The sequence below is a fragment of the Myxocyprinus asiaticus genome, chromosome 35 (assembly GCF_019703515.2).
Source record: "Myxocyprinus asiaticus isolate MX2 ecotype Aquarium Trade chromosome 35, UBuf_Myxa_2, whole genome shotgun sequence".
NCBI lineage: Eukaryota > Metazoa > Chordata > Actinopteri > Cypriniformes > Catostomidae > Myxocyprinus > Myxocyprinus asiaticus.
The window spans coordinates 41,124,142-41,137,286 of record NC_059378.1 but is presented as its reverse complement, the minus strand read 5'-3'; the positions used below and the strand labels follow the sequence as shown (position 1 = coordinate 41,137,286).

At 37.5% G+C, this 13,145-nt stretch overlaps 1 protein-coding gene across 2 annotated transcripts; it reads left to right on the top strand.

Moving 5' to 3' along the window:
- The first annotated feature begins 4,787 nt into the window (after positions 1-4,787).
- Positions 4,788-11,802, top strand: LOC127426486 (GTPase IMAP family member 8-like). Of its 2 annotated transcripts, none has more exons than XM_051673339.1 (6): positions 4,788-5,013; positions 5,360-6,034; positions 6,148-6,939; positions 7,027-7,092; positions 7,500-7,601; positions 10,366-11,802. In XM_051673339.1, the coding sequence occupies exons 1-6, from the start codon at positions 5,004-5,006 to the stop codon at positions 10,482-10,484; spliced, it is 1,764 nt and encodes a 587-aa protein (XP_051529299.1). In that variant the 5' UTR covers positions 4,788-5,003; the 3' UTR covers positions 10,485-11,802. The 2 variants fall into 2 exon arrangements, with proteins under 2 accessions (XP_051529299.1, XP_051529298.1); XM_051673338.1 differs by having other exon boundaries at positions 6,127-6,939.
- Positions 11,803-13,145: the final 1,343 nt, after the last annotated feature.

Below are 13,145 nucleotides of genomic sequence, written 5' to 3'. Positions count from 1 at the left end.
AAAACATGTAATTAACATGAATAAATTAAGACACATTAAATACACTCACGTATATAACTTAATACATGTAAAAGTGCATTTCCTAAATACTTCTGAATGATCATATGTTGTTGTTGTTGTTGTTGTTTTCTAAAGTTCCACACTTTTACAAAGAGGCCATATACTGCAGCAAAATGACAAAAATGGACATTGTGTGAAATGTCAGCAATTATTGCTATTAATAGAAAGCAGGTATAATCTGTCAAATATGATTATGTTGTCCAGTGGCATCTCAGGCTCATTATTTCTGTTGGGGAACAAACAATCACGTAACCCAACATGATCGGGGGTTGCGTTAACTGAAAATTCTCAGTCGTTTATCGATTTTTAAAACATTGCTTGATAATTTCAAATGCAGTCCGTCATTTTGACATATAAGAAAGAAACAAGAAAATCATTTTAACCTAGTGCATCACTTCTGAATTTTCACTCTCTGACTTCAAACAAGTGCTGCATCATTTCTTCCAATAATAATAATTTAACCCAAAATGGATCACTGGTATGAAAATGAATGGGAGAAATTGGAACGGTCAATATGGCGAATGTAAAAGGAAGTCAGGAAATTACTCCTTTACTTCTGTTTCTTTTCCTTTATACAGTAACTATACAGAAATTCAGTGATACTGAGTATTACTATAAATGCTCTAGAAAATTGACACCTTATAATTAATTAATATCACGACAACATCAAGCGGGCCACAAAAAGATGGTTCAGGGGCCGCCTAGCAAATGTTTACATTGAAAACAATTTAAAAACATAACACGTTTGGTGTGAACGGACCCTTATTCACATGACACAGTGCTCATTGAAGTTTCTCAGTGTTACCTCTCTAAAAAGTATCCTTTTGTTTTAGTTTATTGTAGGTAAATATCCACTTTATCCAGCGCTGTTTGGACTTTGTGTTCTTAAAGGGGTCATGAAATGCTAATTTTTTTATAATTTTATTATATTCCCTGAGGTCCAGTGATAATGTTTTTTTTGCATTACAAAAGTAAATAAGATAATTTTCCACTCTATCTCTGGCCCTCTGTCTGAAATTCTCGGTTTTGGCCAATGCACCTCCTTAGAACTTCAACGTAAACGCCCACTGTTATGACTGGGTAACATCGTGCAGCCCCTCAAAAGCCATATTTGAAACTTGAAGAGAATGAACAAGCTCCACAATATAATAAAACTAAATTGCAGGGTTTACACACATCCAACACATCTCAAGCAGAACTTTTAACACTCAGCACCATAAACTAGAGGTCGACCGATAACTAAGGTGGTGGAAAAGTCTGATAACCGATTAATCGGACAATAGTTTTTAAAATCGATTTATAGAATGTCAGAAATATTCATATTCTTTCTTTACCATGGCGGACAAAGACAGAAGTCCAAAATGAATAAAATCCTAGATGCAGTTTTTTGTTCAACCAAAATCCCAATAATGACCAGAAAAAAATGAAGATTTGGTGCATAATGCAGGACTTTTAAGTATAAACAAGCTCAAAACACACCAGGGACTCTTATTTTGAAATGATGATATCGGCAATACAAATATCGGCAACTATCGGCAGAGTTTTGCCAATAACCAGCAACTATTGGTGCCGTTTAATCAGTAAAACCGATATATCGGTCTACCTCTAAAATAAACTATGAAACAGTCATGACATTTGAAATATTCATGAATGAAACGGTTTACTTATTTTTCTAATCAGGTCCAAGTGTATTTAACTGCCCCATTCTTCAATAACAGTTCCTTTGCAAAGCTTGAATCATATTATGACTGGTTCACAAGCAATCCACGCTGATATGAGCCGAAAAAAACACACATACATAGTCCAAAGCACGGTGCACTTGGGAGCGGTTGACTTGCTTTCCAGTGAGCGGTGCTCCTGTTACAGAGTTCTCTGGCTACCCTTCAGAGCCGTGTGCTACCCGATGAGCTGCTCGTACTCCGATGCCTGTCTTTTGTGCACGCTGAGCAGGCGCTCATGGTCCTGTGAGATGTGGTGGAAGAGTCTCGCCTCTGATTCCAGTGTTACAGCTGGGCCTGTAAAGCTCCATACTGGCATCTCCTGTTCAGAGTTGTAACTTGACACTGGGGATGCCGCGGTGTGAGTTTTTGACGGTTAGATTAACTGCTTTTACATTATTTGCAAATTAGCACTGATGCAAAAAAATGCATATCATATCACAATTGAATGTCTTAGGGGACATATTTCTGGGGGATATGTGGAAGCTAAGGGCAGCCCTATAAAGAAAACTGATAAATACACAAAAAAATAAATAAGAAGTAATAAGAGATGCTCCAGTCTAGGCATTGTGTGCATCCCGAGCTCAGTGATTTGCTTCAGTGTAACAAGAGTGCTTCAAAAGTGCATAATGTAACGTAAGATTATTGTGGGTGCGCAGCATGTAGTTCAAGGCATCCAACAGTATTTTTTTCTTCTGCAACAGTTTATTAAAGCAATCCATTGTTCTGTCAGACACCCCAACATAAAGCATCAGCAACAGATTTCATAAAAGTACTGTCCACAACACCTGACAAATAAACCTGTGGTCTATGCATAATAATGGGAACATTGCTTACAGCAGACGATTTAAAGTCAGATAATGACTAAAACTGGCATTTATTGTTGAATGCGGTGAATTTGTACAGAAGCAATGCTTTAAATAATGAGGACGATTTAAGACACAACTTCTCAAATTACACTCGCTGATGCACACACAATGCACCGCGCGCTGACAGCACGCATATAGTAAACATTTAAAAAGTTGCATCTTTTAATTCATCACTTTAAAATCACTATAGCTAAAAATATTAAACATACTAGTTTGTTGTTGGACGACTAGTGGAGCATCCTGTCCATTTGTAGGATATGTATCTTTCTATGACTTCTGTTTGCTTGTTTTACATCCGTCGTCTTCAGTCAGTCATTTAAATGCTCCCAAACAGCCGCTTTTTTGATGGATATGAATCTGGTAGATCGAATTCCTCTTTTATATTTTGGAGTTTGTGTGTAGTAGCCACAGTTTCATGTGAATTAAAAAGATAATGTTCAGCCCGCGACACCTGGCCAGCAAGCACCATGCAGCCACCGTCCGTAACCATAGCAACAGCGCCAGAACCCACACATGCGCAAGGTTTTTCACAATTAGTCTTACAAAATTTTCTAAATAACTCTTTTAGAATATATTTTTATACATTATATATATTTTTGCCACGTGTAAATAAAGCATTTCACAGTTTTTAACCACTGATTCGAAATTCTTATGGTTAAATTAACCGTGACATTTATAATTGTGGTTAATAGTAAAACTGTATAATTGCGGCATCCCTACTTGACACAGCGTCTTTTAAAAGCGGTGCGAGACACCTGACAGCGGTCAAAGATTTCTGTCTAGTGCATGTTAATATACAAAAATAGTTCAGATGGGTCCTCTTTGGTGTTCAGGAATAGTTAGGCCACACTAGGCCTCTTTGTCCTGCTCTCTCTCCCTCTGAGTACAAACTGAGCACCAGTGGGCGGGGCCAAGGATGCAATGACACAAAGTAGGCATTGATGTTTTCTCGATGTAGAGGCGGTCATGAATTAATGAACCCCCTAGTGACATAGGGAAGTCACGGAAGTAGAGAACGAGGCGATTTTAAAGCTAGGTTTATATAAATGCTTTTATTGGGTGGAGAATTTATTTATCTGTTTCTCACCCACACCTATCATATCTCTTCTGAAGACATGGATTTAACCACTGGAGTCGTTTGGATTACTTTTATGCTGCCCTTTATGTGCTTTATTGAGCTTCAAAGTTTTGGACCCTGTTGACTTGCATTGTATGGACCTACAGATCTGAGATATTCTTCTACAAATCAGCATTTTTGTTCAGCAGAAGAAAGAAAGTCATACACATCTGGTATGGCATGAGGGTGAGTAATGATGAGAGAATTTTCATTTTTGGGTGCACTGTCCCTTTAAGGCCTATGTTTTGATGATCCTTACTCTACTGTTGTTTTTTGTAGTTATTTCACCTTGCGAAAGGTTTCACCTTTCACCTAATGATCCTCACATGCACATAACTCTGAACTCTAAACTGAACAATACATAATTCTCTCTTTAAGTGTCTTTGGCATTTTAAGGATTATAAGAGATGTTCCAAATATTCTAATGTTTAATGCTAATCAGAAGAGACTGTTTCTTTTGTTAGATTATGTGGTAAGCAGTTTAGCAGCATTCATAATCTGTCATAGAGCCTGAAGTCATGTCACATGAGTGATTATAAAAGATTGTTGAAGTTGAAATGTGATTTTGTGTTGTAACAATTATAAATGATCCAAAGTAACATGAAACCACATAGTCTTAATTTAAAAATCTGGAAGGAAAAGGACATCTAAACTCGCAGGCTTAAAGTTTATCTACAAAAGCAATGCTTTAATCCACGTTAAATGATCAATAATAAGGCCTTTAATGGTAGTTTTAGTTCTCTGACCTCTCACATTTATTAGCCTACATAAGGAGAAATGTATTTTCATTCCCACTGAGGATCAATTTCTGCTTGCTACTAGTTTATTAGTTTATTTGGGGAAACATATATTGGTGCTACTTTTTGGTTAGCACTGCCTTCTGGTTTGAAATCTGTTTCCAAGTTATGTTTCCGTCTAATCACTCTCAGCAACAAAACAAATCATACCTGATATTCTGGTTTCAAGATGAAAGATATGGGCGAAAAAATAAACACTTCCACTTCATTTCTGATGATGACGATCTAAAGTGTACTCTTGTAGTCCTCATGGTCCCAAGTGTCTTTTGAGTAGATTAGTAGTAGTAGAGTAATTTGTATTTTTTTTGCCTGTAGTTTGAACTAGTTGCATTTTTCTCTTTTTCTTGTTTGTACTACAGTTTGATTTTTGTCCCCTAATAATTAGATTTCTTTTCCAGTTATTGAAGTCTTTCTTTGGATAGCAAAAAAGAAGCCAAGAACGATGCAGCAAGGTAAAGTTCACAGGCAATTTGCTCAGATGTCAAATGTAAAAAAAAATAATAATAGTTTTTTGATTGTCACAAACCATCTTAAACTTCATTGTTTAGCATGTTTATGGTTTAATTAACTACTAATGTGCATAAAATATAGACTGAAACACATTTCCAAAAATAAGATTTTAATCAGATTTCAAATAAAATATGGATGTGATGTGGTTTGGTTTAGGTTTGTAAAAATCTGATTTCAAGTTGTTATTTGATATTCAGACTACATATTTGAGTCGGTTATGGAAAAAATATTTTTTTTGCTGCATGCAATTTACTGTACATTTTGACTTTACAAAAATCTGTCTTTCAGATTTAAGAGTAGTTGTTCTGGGATGGCAGAAATCTGAAAAAGCCACAGTGATCAACACTATTTTAGGTGGAGAAGTTGAGCCTAAGAAATGTTTTGTGAAGTCCGTGAGGAGAGACAGTGAAGTGAATGGACGGAAGATTAATCTGATTAACACACCCTGCTGGTGGAAGATGTTTGGCTTACAAGACTCACCAGAAGTGGTCAAACAGGAACTGGTGTGCAGTGTCTTCAAGTGTCCACCAGGACCTCATGTTTTTCTGCTGGTTATTAATCTCAGTTTACATTTTACTCAAGAGCACAGAATCAGTATTGAGGAACATCTTGGTCTTTTTGGAGAGAGAATCTGGTCATATGTCATAGTGCTCTTTACACGAACAGATTCACTGAAATACGACTCTATTGAGCAGCACATACAGAGTCAAGGAGAAGATCTGCAACAGATCATCCAGAGATGTGGAGACAGATACCACATCTTTGATATTAAAAATAAAGGTAATGGAGTTGAAGAACTGCTTGTCAAGATTGATAGTGCTGTGACTGTAAACAATGGCAAACACTTTGAAACTGATGATGAAAAACTACTTGAGATGAAGAAAAAGAGAGAAGAAATCCAAGAGAGAGCAAAAGCCAGACAAACAATGGTGCAGGAAAAAAGAGAACTACTGACAGAAATAAGTAAGCCACAGATTTGTACATTGCAAACAAAAACTCTGCATATATTTCTGAAAACCTCTAACAAAATCCTAATATTATTATGTTTCTACAAGGAGCTGTATCTCTGCTCTCAGAACTCAGAATTGTCCTGGCGGGGTGGATCGTTTCTGGCAAGAGTTCAACTGTAAACACCATCTTCGATGATGAAATATTAAAGAAAGGAAAAACAGAACAGTGCACAAACCATTCTGGTGATGTGAATGGCAGAAGAATAATGGTGATGGACACGCCAGGCTGGTGGAAGTATCTCTCAACTAAATTCAATCCAGAGTTTGTACGGACTGCAATCCTGGAGAGTGAAGGTCTAGTAGAACGTATTAAATTTCCCAATGCCATGATCTTGGTGATTCCTACGGACACATCATTTAAGAATGAACAAAAACGGGTCATCGAAGAGTACATGGCCATTTTTGGAGAGGAAGTCTGGAGACACACCATAGTTTTGTTCACATGGGGCGACAGATTTTCAGACATCTCAATCGAGGAGCACATTGAGAGTGAAGGTGACGCCCTCCAGAGGCTGATTGAGAAATGTGGGAACAGATATCACGTCTTTGACAACACAGACAGGAAGAATCGAGATCAAGTCACAGAGCTGCTCCAGAAGATTGATCAGATGGTGGCAGAAAACTGTGTGTTCTGTCTCGACACTACAGCGAAATACCGTGATGTAGAGTCGCATCTTCAGAGAACTGATACCCAAGAAAATGTGACGATGGATGAGATCAAACTGAAGGATGTCTGCCACTTTCTGGATGAGGGGTTTAACAGAAAAGCTAAAGATATCAGAGAGAAGATAGGAAACTTATGGATGTATATCATGGAAGAAAACCTTGACAGTGCAAGCTTAGATAGGCTAATTGAGTGTAAGTTGGCAAACTATATAAGAAGTTCTTTGAACATCTATGAATATCTAAATGATTTCCATTTTTAAAAATGTGTTTCATTTGTAGTTCAGAATCAATCTCCTTATACCACAGAACCACAGAACGTGGTGCCTACACCTCAACAGGACTGTAGTAAGTGGACGTTTTACTGTATTTATTATTTATTTTGTTTTAAATAGTTTACAATTAGACAGTGTTATAATTCGCCCTATTTTGACAAATCAATCAAAATATTTTGTCCCTCCTTGAGCATTTTGCTGCTTCAATCCGGGGATGGTTCCTCTTGAGCGTCTCACCACTAAAATATGGAAAACTGCCATCCTGTATGGGACATCTTCAGTTAGGCCAAAATATAGGCTGTCCTGGCTAATACGGGACAGTTGGAAACCCTAATAATAGTATAATCAGAGGCAGTGAAACAAACAAAACTAAAATATTCATCACGTAACCTTTGGTTTTGGTGGCAGGGCCTTCAAATTTTGTTCTGATATTTTCCCATGTTATGAATATTTATCATATGCTTTATCAAACTTTTTAAGTCCCCGAGCAGATAAAGACACTACTGGAGAGAGAATTAAGCAGATGGGAAACTATAATGATAGAAGAAGTTCGGAAGCATTTGCTGGATATTAAGTCCTTTGGTGAGTTATTGAATTGATACAGTTTTGTATTTTACATACTATACATTACTCAATACAAAAAAATACAGTAGTTATTCATTATGTATCACTGTTGTCATATAAAAATATCTAATATCTAATATACACTTATGAGCCAAAACATTATGACCACCTGCTTAGTATGCTGTTGGTCCTCTGCGTGCTGCCAAAACAGCGCCTACCCGCCAAGGCATGGACTCTACAAGACCCCTGAAGGTGTCCTGTGGTATCTGGCACAAGACATTAGCAGCAGATCCTTCAAGTCCTGTAAGTTGCGAGGTGGAGCAGCCGTGGATCGGACTTGTTGTTCCAGCACATCCCACAGATGCTCAAACGGATTGAGATCTGGGGAATTTGGAGGCCAGGGCAACACCTTGAACTCTTCATCATGTTCCTCAAACATTCCTGAACAATGTGTGCAGTGTGGCAGGGCGCATTATCCTGCTGGAAGAGGCCACTGCCATCAGGGAATACCACTGCCATGAAGGGGTGTACCTGGTCTGCAACAATGTTAAGGTAGGGAGCACGTGTCAAATTGACATCCACATGAATGGCCGGACCCAGGGTTTCCCAGCAGAACATTGCCCAGAGCATCATACTCCCTCCACCGGCTTGTCGTCTTTAAAAATGCCATCACTTCCCCAGGTAAACGGCACATACAGTCATGGGGAAAAAAAGTATACCCTCCTTGAATTCTATGGTTTTACGGATCAGGACATAATAAAAATCATCTGGTCCTTAGCAGGTCTTAAAATTAGGTAAATACAACCTCAGATGAACAACAACACATGACATATTACACCGTGTCGTGATTTATTTAACAAAAATAAAGCCAAAACGGAAAAGCCATGTCTGAAAAACTAAGTACACCTTATGATTCAGTAGCTTGTAGAATGACCTTTAGCAACAATAACTTCAAGTAATCATTTTCTGTATGATTTTATCAGTCTCTCACATCGTTGTGGAGGAATTTTGGCCCACTCTTCTTTACAACATTGCTTCAGTTCATTGAGGTTTGTGGGCATTTGTTTATGCACAGCTCTCTTAAGGCATTTCAATCGGGTTGAGGTCTGGACTTTGACTGGGACATTGCAACATCTTGATTCTTTTCTTGATTCAGCCATTCTGTTGTTGATTTGCTGGTGTGCTGGTGATCATTGTCCTGTTGCATGACCCAATTTCGGCCAAGCTTTAGCTGTCGGACAGATGGCCTCACATTTGACTCCAGAATACTTTGGTATACAGAGGAGTTCATGGTCGACTCAATGACTGCAAGATGCCCAGCTCCTGTGGCTGCAAAACAAGCCCAAATCATCCCCCCTCCACCACCGTGATTGACAGTTGGTATGAGGTGTTTGTGCTGATATGCTGTGTTTGGTTTTCACCAAACGTGGCGCTGCGCATTATGGCCAAACATCTCCACTTTAGTCTCATCTGTCCAAAGGACATTATTCCAGAAGTCTTGTGGTTTGTTCAGATGCAACTTTGCAAACCTAAGCCATGCTGCCATGTTCTTTTTAGAGAGAAGAGGCTTTCTCCTGATAACTCTTCCAAACAAACCATACTTGTTCAGTCTTTTTCTAATTGTACTGTCATGAACTTTAACATTTAACATGCTAACTGAGACCTGCAGAGTCTGAGATGTAACTCTTGGGTTTTTTGCAATTTCTCTGATCATTGCACGGTCTGACCTTGGGGTGAATTTGCTGGGACGTCCACTCCTGGGAAGATTGGCAACTGTCTTGAATGTTTTCCGCTTGGAATAATCTGTCTCATTGTATAATGATGGACTTTAAATTGTTTGGAAATGGCCTTATAACCCTTCCCAGGTTGATGGGCAGCAACAACTGCTTCTCTAAGATCATTGCTGATGTCTTTCCTCCTTGGCACTGTGATAACACACTCCTGAATGCTCCAGACCTGCAAACTGCTAAAACTTCAGCTTTTAATCATGGGACTGTTTCTTAAATAAATCATGACATGGTGTAATGTGTCATGTGTTGTTGTTCATCTGAGGTTGTATTTACCTAATTTTAAGACCTGCTAAGGACCAGATGATTTTTATTATATCCTGATACATAAAACCATAGAATTCAAGGAGGGTGTACTTTCTTATTCCCATGACTGTACGTACACCGCCGTCAATGTGATGTTAAAGAAAACGAGACACTGCTCCAAGGTCCAGTTCCGATGCTCGCATGCCCATTCGACAGTGGACAGGGGTCATCATGGGTGCAGCAGGGTGCGACGCACTGTGTGTTGTGACACATTCCTCCTGTAACCATCATTAACATTTTCTGTGACTTGTGTCACAGTAGACCTTCTATCGGTTTGGACCAAATGGGATAGACTTTGTTGTCCTCATGCATCGATGAGCCTTGAGCACCCAACACCCTGTCACCGGTTTGTGGTTTGTCCCTCCTCAGACCACTGTCGGTAGGTACTCCCCACTGCTGACCGGGAGCACCCCACAAGCCTTGCTGTTTCAGAGATGCTCTGAACCAAACAATCTGGCCCTTATCAAAGTCGCTCAGGTCTTTACTCCTGCCCAATTCTCCTGCATTCAACATGTTGACTACGAGAACTGATTGTTCGCCTACCATCTAATCTACTCAGTCCTTGACATGTGGCCTTATTGGGAGATGATCAATGTTATGCGATTCACCTGTGAGTGGTCATAATATTTTGGCTCATCAGAGTACATTTTAAATAATGTAATCATTCAGATTTTATGCTGTATTTACAGAGCTCTCTAAGGATGAAAAGAGAAAGATGTCAATTGATGCAGTTGTGAGGTTGCTACAGAACTGTAACCATTATGCTTCACATACTGTTAAAATACAATGTCCAGAATCAGTGATCTGACCAAAGAGACTGAAGACAAAATGACATAAAACCTCAAATCTGAAGAACAGCAATATGCTGTTGCAATCAGAAAAGGTTGTAAAAGATCTACACTGTTCTGTTGTATGTTCATTCTTGACTCATTTGGCATGATTCATTCCTTCTATGCCTAAACTAAACTCAGTTTGATCTGATAAAAATGAATCATCCACAGGTCTAAATGTATTTTATATGTATGTTTTGTATATTTATTTTCCTTACTGTTTGACACATTTATTTACAAGGCTATTGTAGGAAGTCTAACTGGTTATTTATCTGTTTCTATGGTGATATTGCACTGAAAAAACGGGAAAATGCAGGTTGACTGATCTACACAACAAAATTGTGTTTCTCCTCTAAACTTGTTGTCTTTGCTTTCGATTAATGAAATTCTCTAAAATGTGCACTCTACTAGATTACATCATGTAGGGTGAATGTGAACCAATCAAGTATGTCCAAAAACATGGGCAAGAGGATTTGCGGAAATTAAGTGTTATTTTATGCATATATGAGCCAGATTAGAAAAGGGCGAGACTTAATAGATTTTAGTAGGTTGTTTTGTGGGGGGGATTTAGAACCGATTTAGAACTGTAGAAATTTTAGATTTAGATTTAACCGATTTTAGTCATTTAGAATTTTGCTGTATGTTTTCACTTAGCATATAGCATGCCAGTGTATTCTATTGCTAGCTAAAAGTTAAGTTACTACCATAACTTTATAACATCAATCAGTAATGTGACACAAAAATGTTATGTAAAACTGAAGAAATGATTAATGTTATGGACACATATAAAATCACTTTGAGGCTACAACTGAGTCATTTTAAAAAATGTTATTCCATTATGTTGAAATTATGTGAATTATTTGACAAAGAATAACATTTAATAAAAAAAATATTTTGATGTAACTTAATTGATTCCTGTGGAACTGATGTGCATGATTAAATCATGAAAATTCAAAGCAAGCTTTTTTCCAGTGTGTGGTGTATATGGACTAGGGTTTCATATATTGCACTTATATGACTGTTCCTAAAGCTTGCTTAGAAATGGGTAAAAAGGCTTTTAAGTTTTCTGTGCCATTTGCTTGGAACAATTTGCAATCCGTCCTTAAACGTAGAATTTATAAATGTAAAATTATTAGTAAGTCTTCCGAAAATCAATCTTACGATTGTAATTGTTGTAAATAATTGAGTTTTTATATGTTGTTTTTGGAGTATCTTATACTGTCTAGCTCTGGGTGCTGCTTTTCTTGGCCAGGGACCAACCTGATTAAATAAAGTTTCAATAAAAATAAAATACAGTTTTAGTAACACATGCAGTGTTTACACTTTTTCTTTGACTAATAGTGATTCTGATGTACAGAAGAGACATAAATGGTATTTTCTGCCATTCCTGTATCAAGTTCTAATGAGGAAAAACAGAATTATTATTATAAATAGAACTCAATTTTATATCATGTTTAATTTTTATGTAATCACCTATGAGAAATAGTTAGACCAGTAGCTTTGTTTGACTGCAAGAGGATTACCTATTCCTATACATTGTAAATCACATTAAGGCTTTTGAAGACATATACGATTTTTAAGCACACGTTTGTGTACGAGAGTTGTTATGAAATGTGTTACATCATAGTTAAAGTACATCACAGGTTATCACATATAAAGTTTGAAACAATTTAAAAAAGTGACTTAGTAATCCCACTTCATATTGAATATATAATGTCATGTTGAATATTAGTCATTTCAGAAAAAGCAGTCTATTCAGCATTTCAACCCCTCATCTGGACCCACTTGTTATTCTTTGAAATGTGAAAACCACTAATAAATGAATATATTCATGGTTAGTATACAAGGGGTCTAAAGACCCTTTTTAAATATTTTGAGGTCAAATTTGATTTATAGATTTACAACAAGAAAAAAAAAATGCTATTTAAAGGTGCAAATAGGAAAATAAATGATTGGAATCTGGAGATCAACAAACCAATTGTGTTTATTGGGGATTCCAGCTCAACTTTAGTTCAGACTGATAGCTTTCCAAGAGCCACATTTTATCATATGACTGGGGTTCTGAAACAAATGACACCTCAAGATAATGTACAGAGGGTGGTTCTCTCCTTGGGCTTAAATAATTGTCTGAGGGAACAAGAATCGGTCACATCGATCAAGTGACTGCAGCAATTATTGAAAATAGCTTCGGGTATTTTCCCCAATGCACAGCTGTTTGTGCCCATTATCAATTTCTCTGATCAGTTACCAGGGCAACAAAAAGCTCATCCGCAGGCTTAATGAATACATAATGAATAAATGTAACACTTTAACAGATATGAATCAACTGCTTTTATGTACTGTTCCAGGAGATCCTGTACATTGGTCAAAGGAAACAGCAATGCAAATTTTGGAGCATTGGCTGTTTCAGTTAAACGCATAGGGGGGGAGAAGAGTGTATTTACTACCCCACGAGTTGGAAGTATTTTAAATTTGTCAAAGTGTTTTATTCTTTCTGGAGACCAAGAACAACTTTTGGAGAGAGGTCTTACATTTGTCCCTATGCCCAAAAGGGTCGACTATGCGGAACTCAGAGGGAACTTATACCAATATCATAGAAAACTAAAACTTTTAGATCATTTTGGTTTTAATAATGAATT

Excerpts from the sequence above, each read along its gene's own strand:
- LOC127426486 (XM_051673338.1), top strand. Across the intron at positions 6,940-7,026 it reads CTTAGATAGGCTAATTGAGT|TTCAGAATCAATCTCCTTAT; the intron begins GTAAGTTGGCAA and ends TTTCATTTGTAG. Across the intron at positions 7,602-10,365 it reads GCTGGATATTAAGTCCTTTG|AGCTCTCTAAGGATGAAAAG; the intron begins GTGAGTTATTGA and ends CTGTATTTACAG.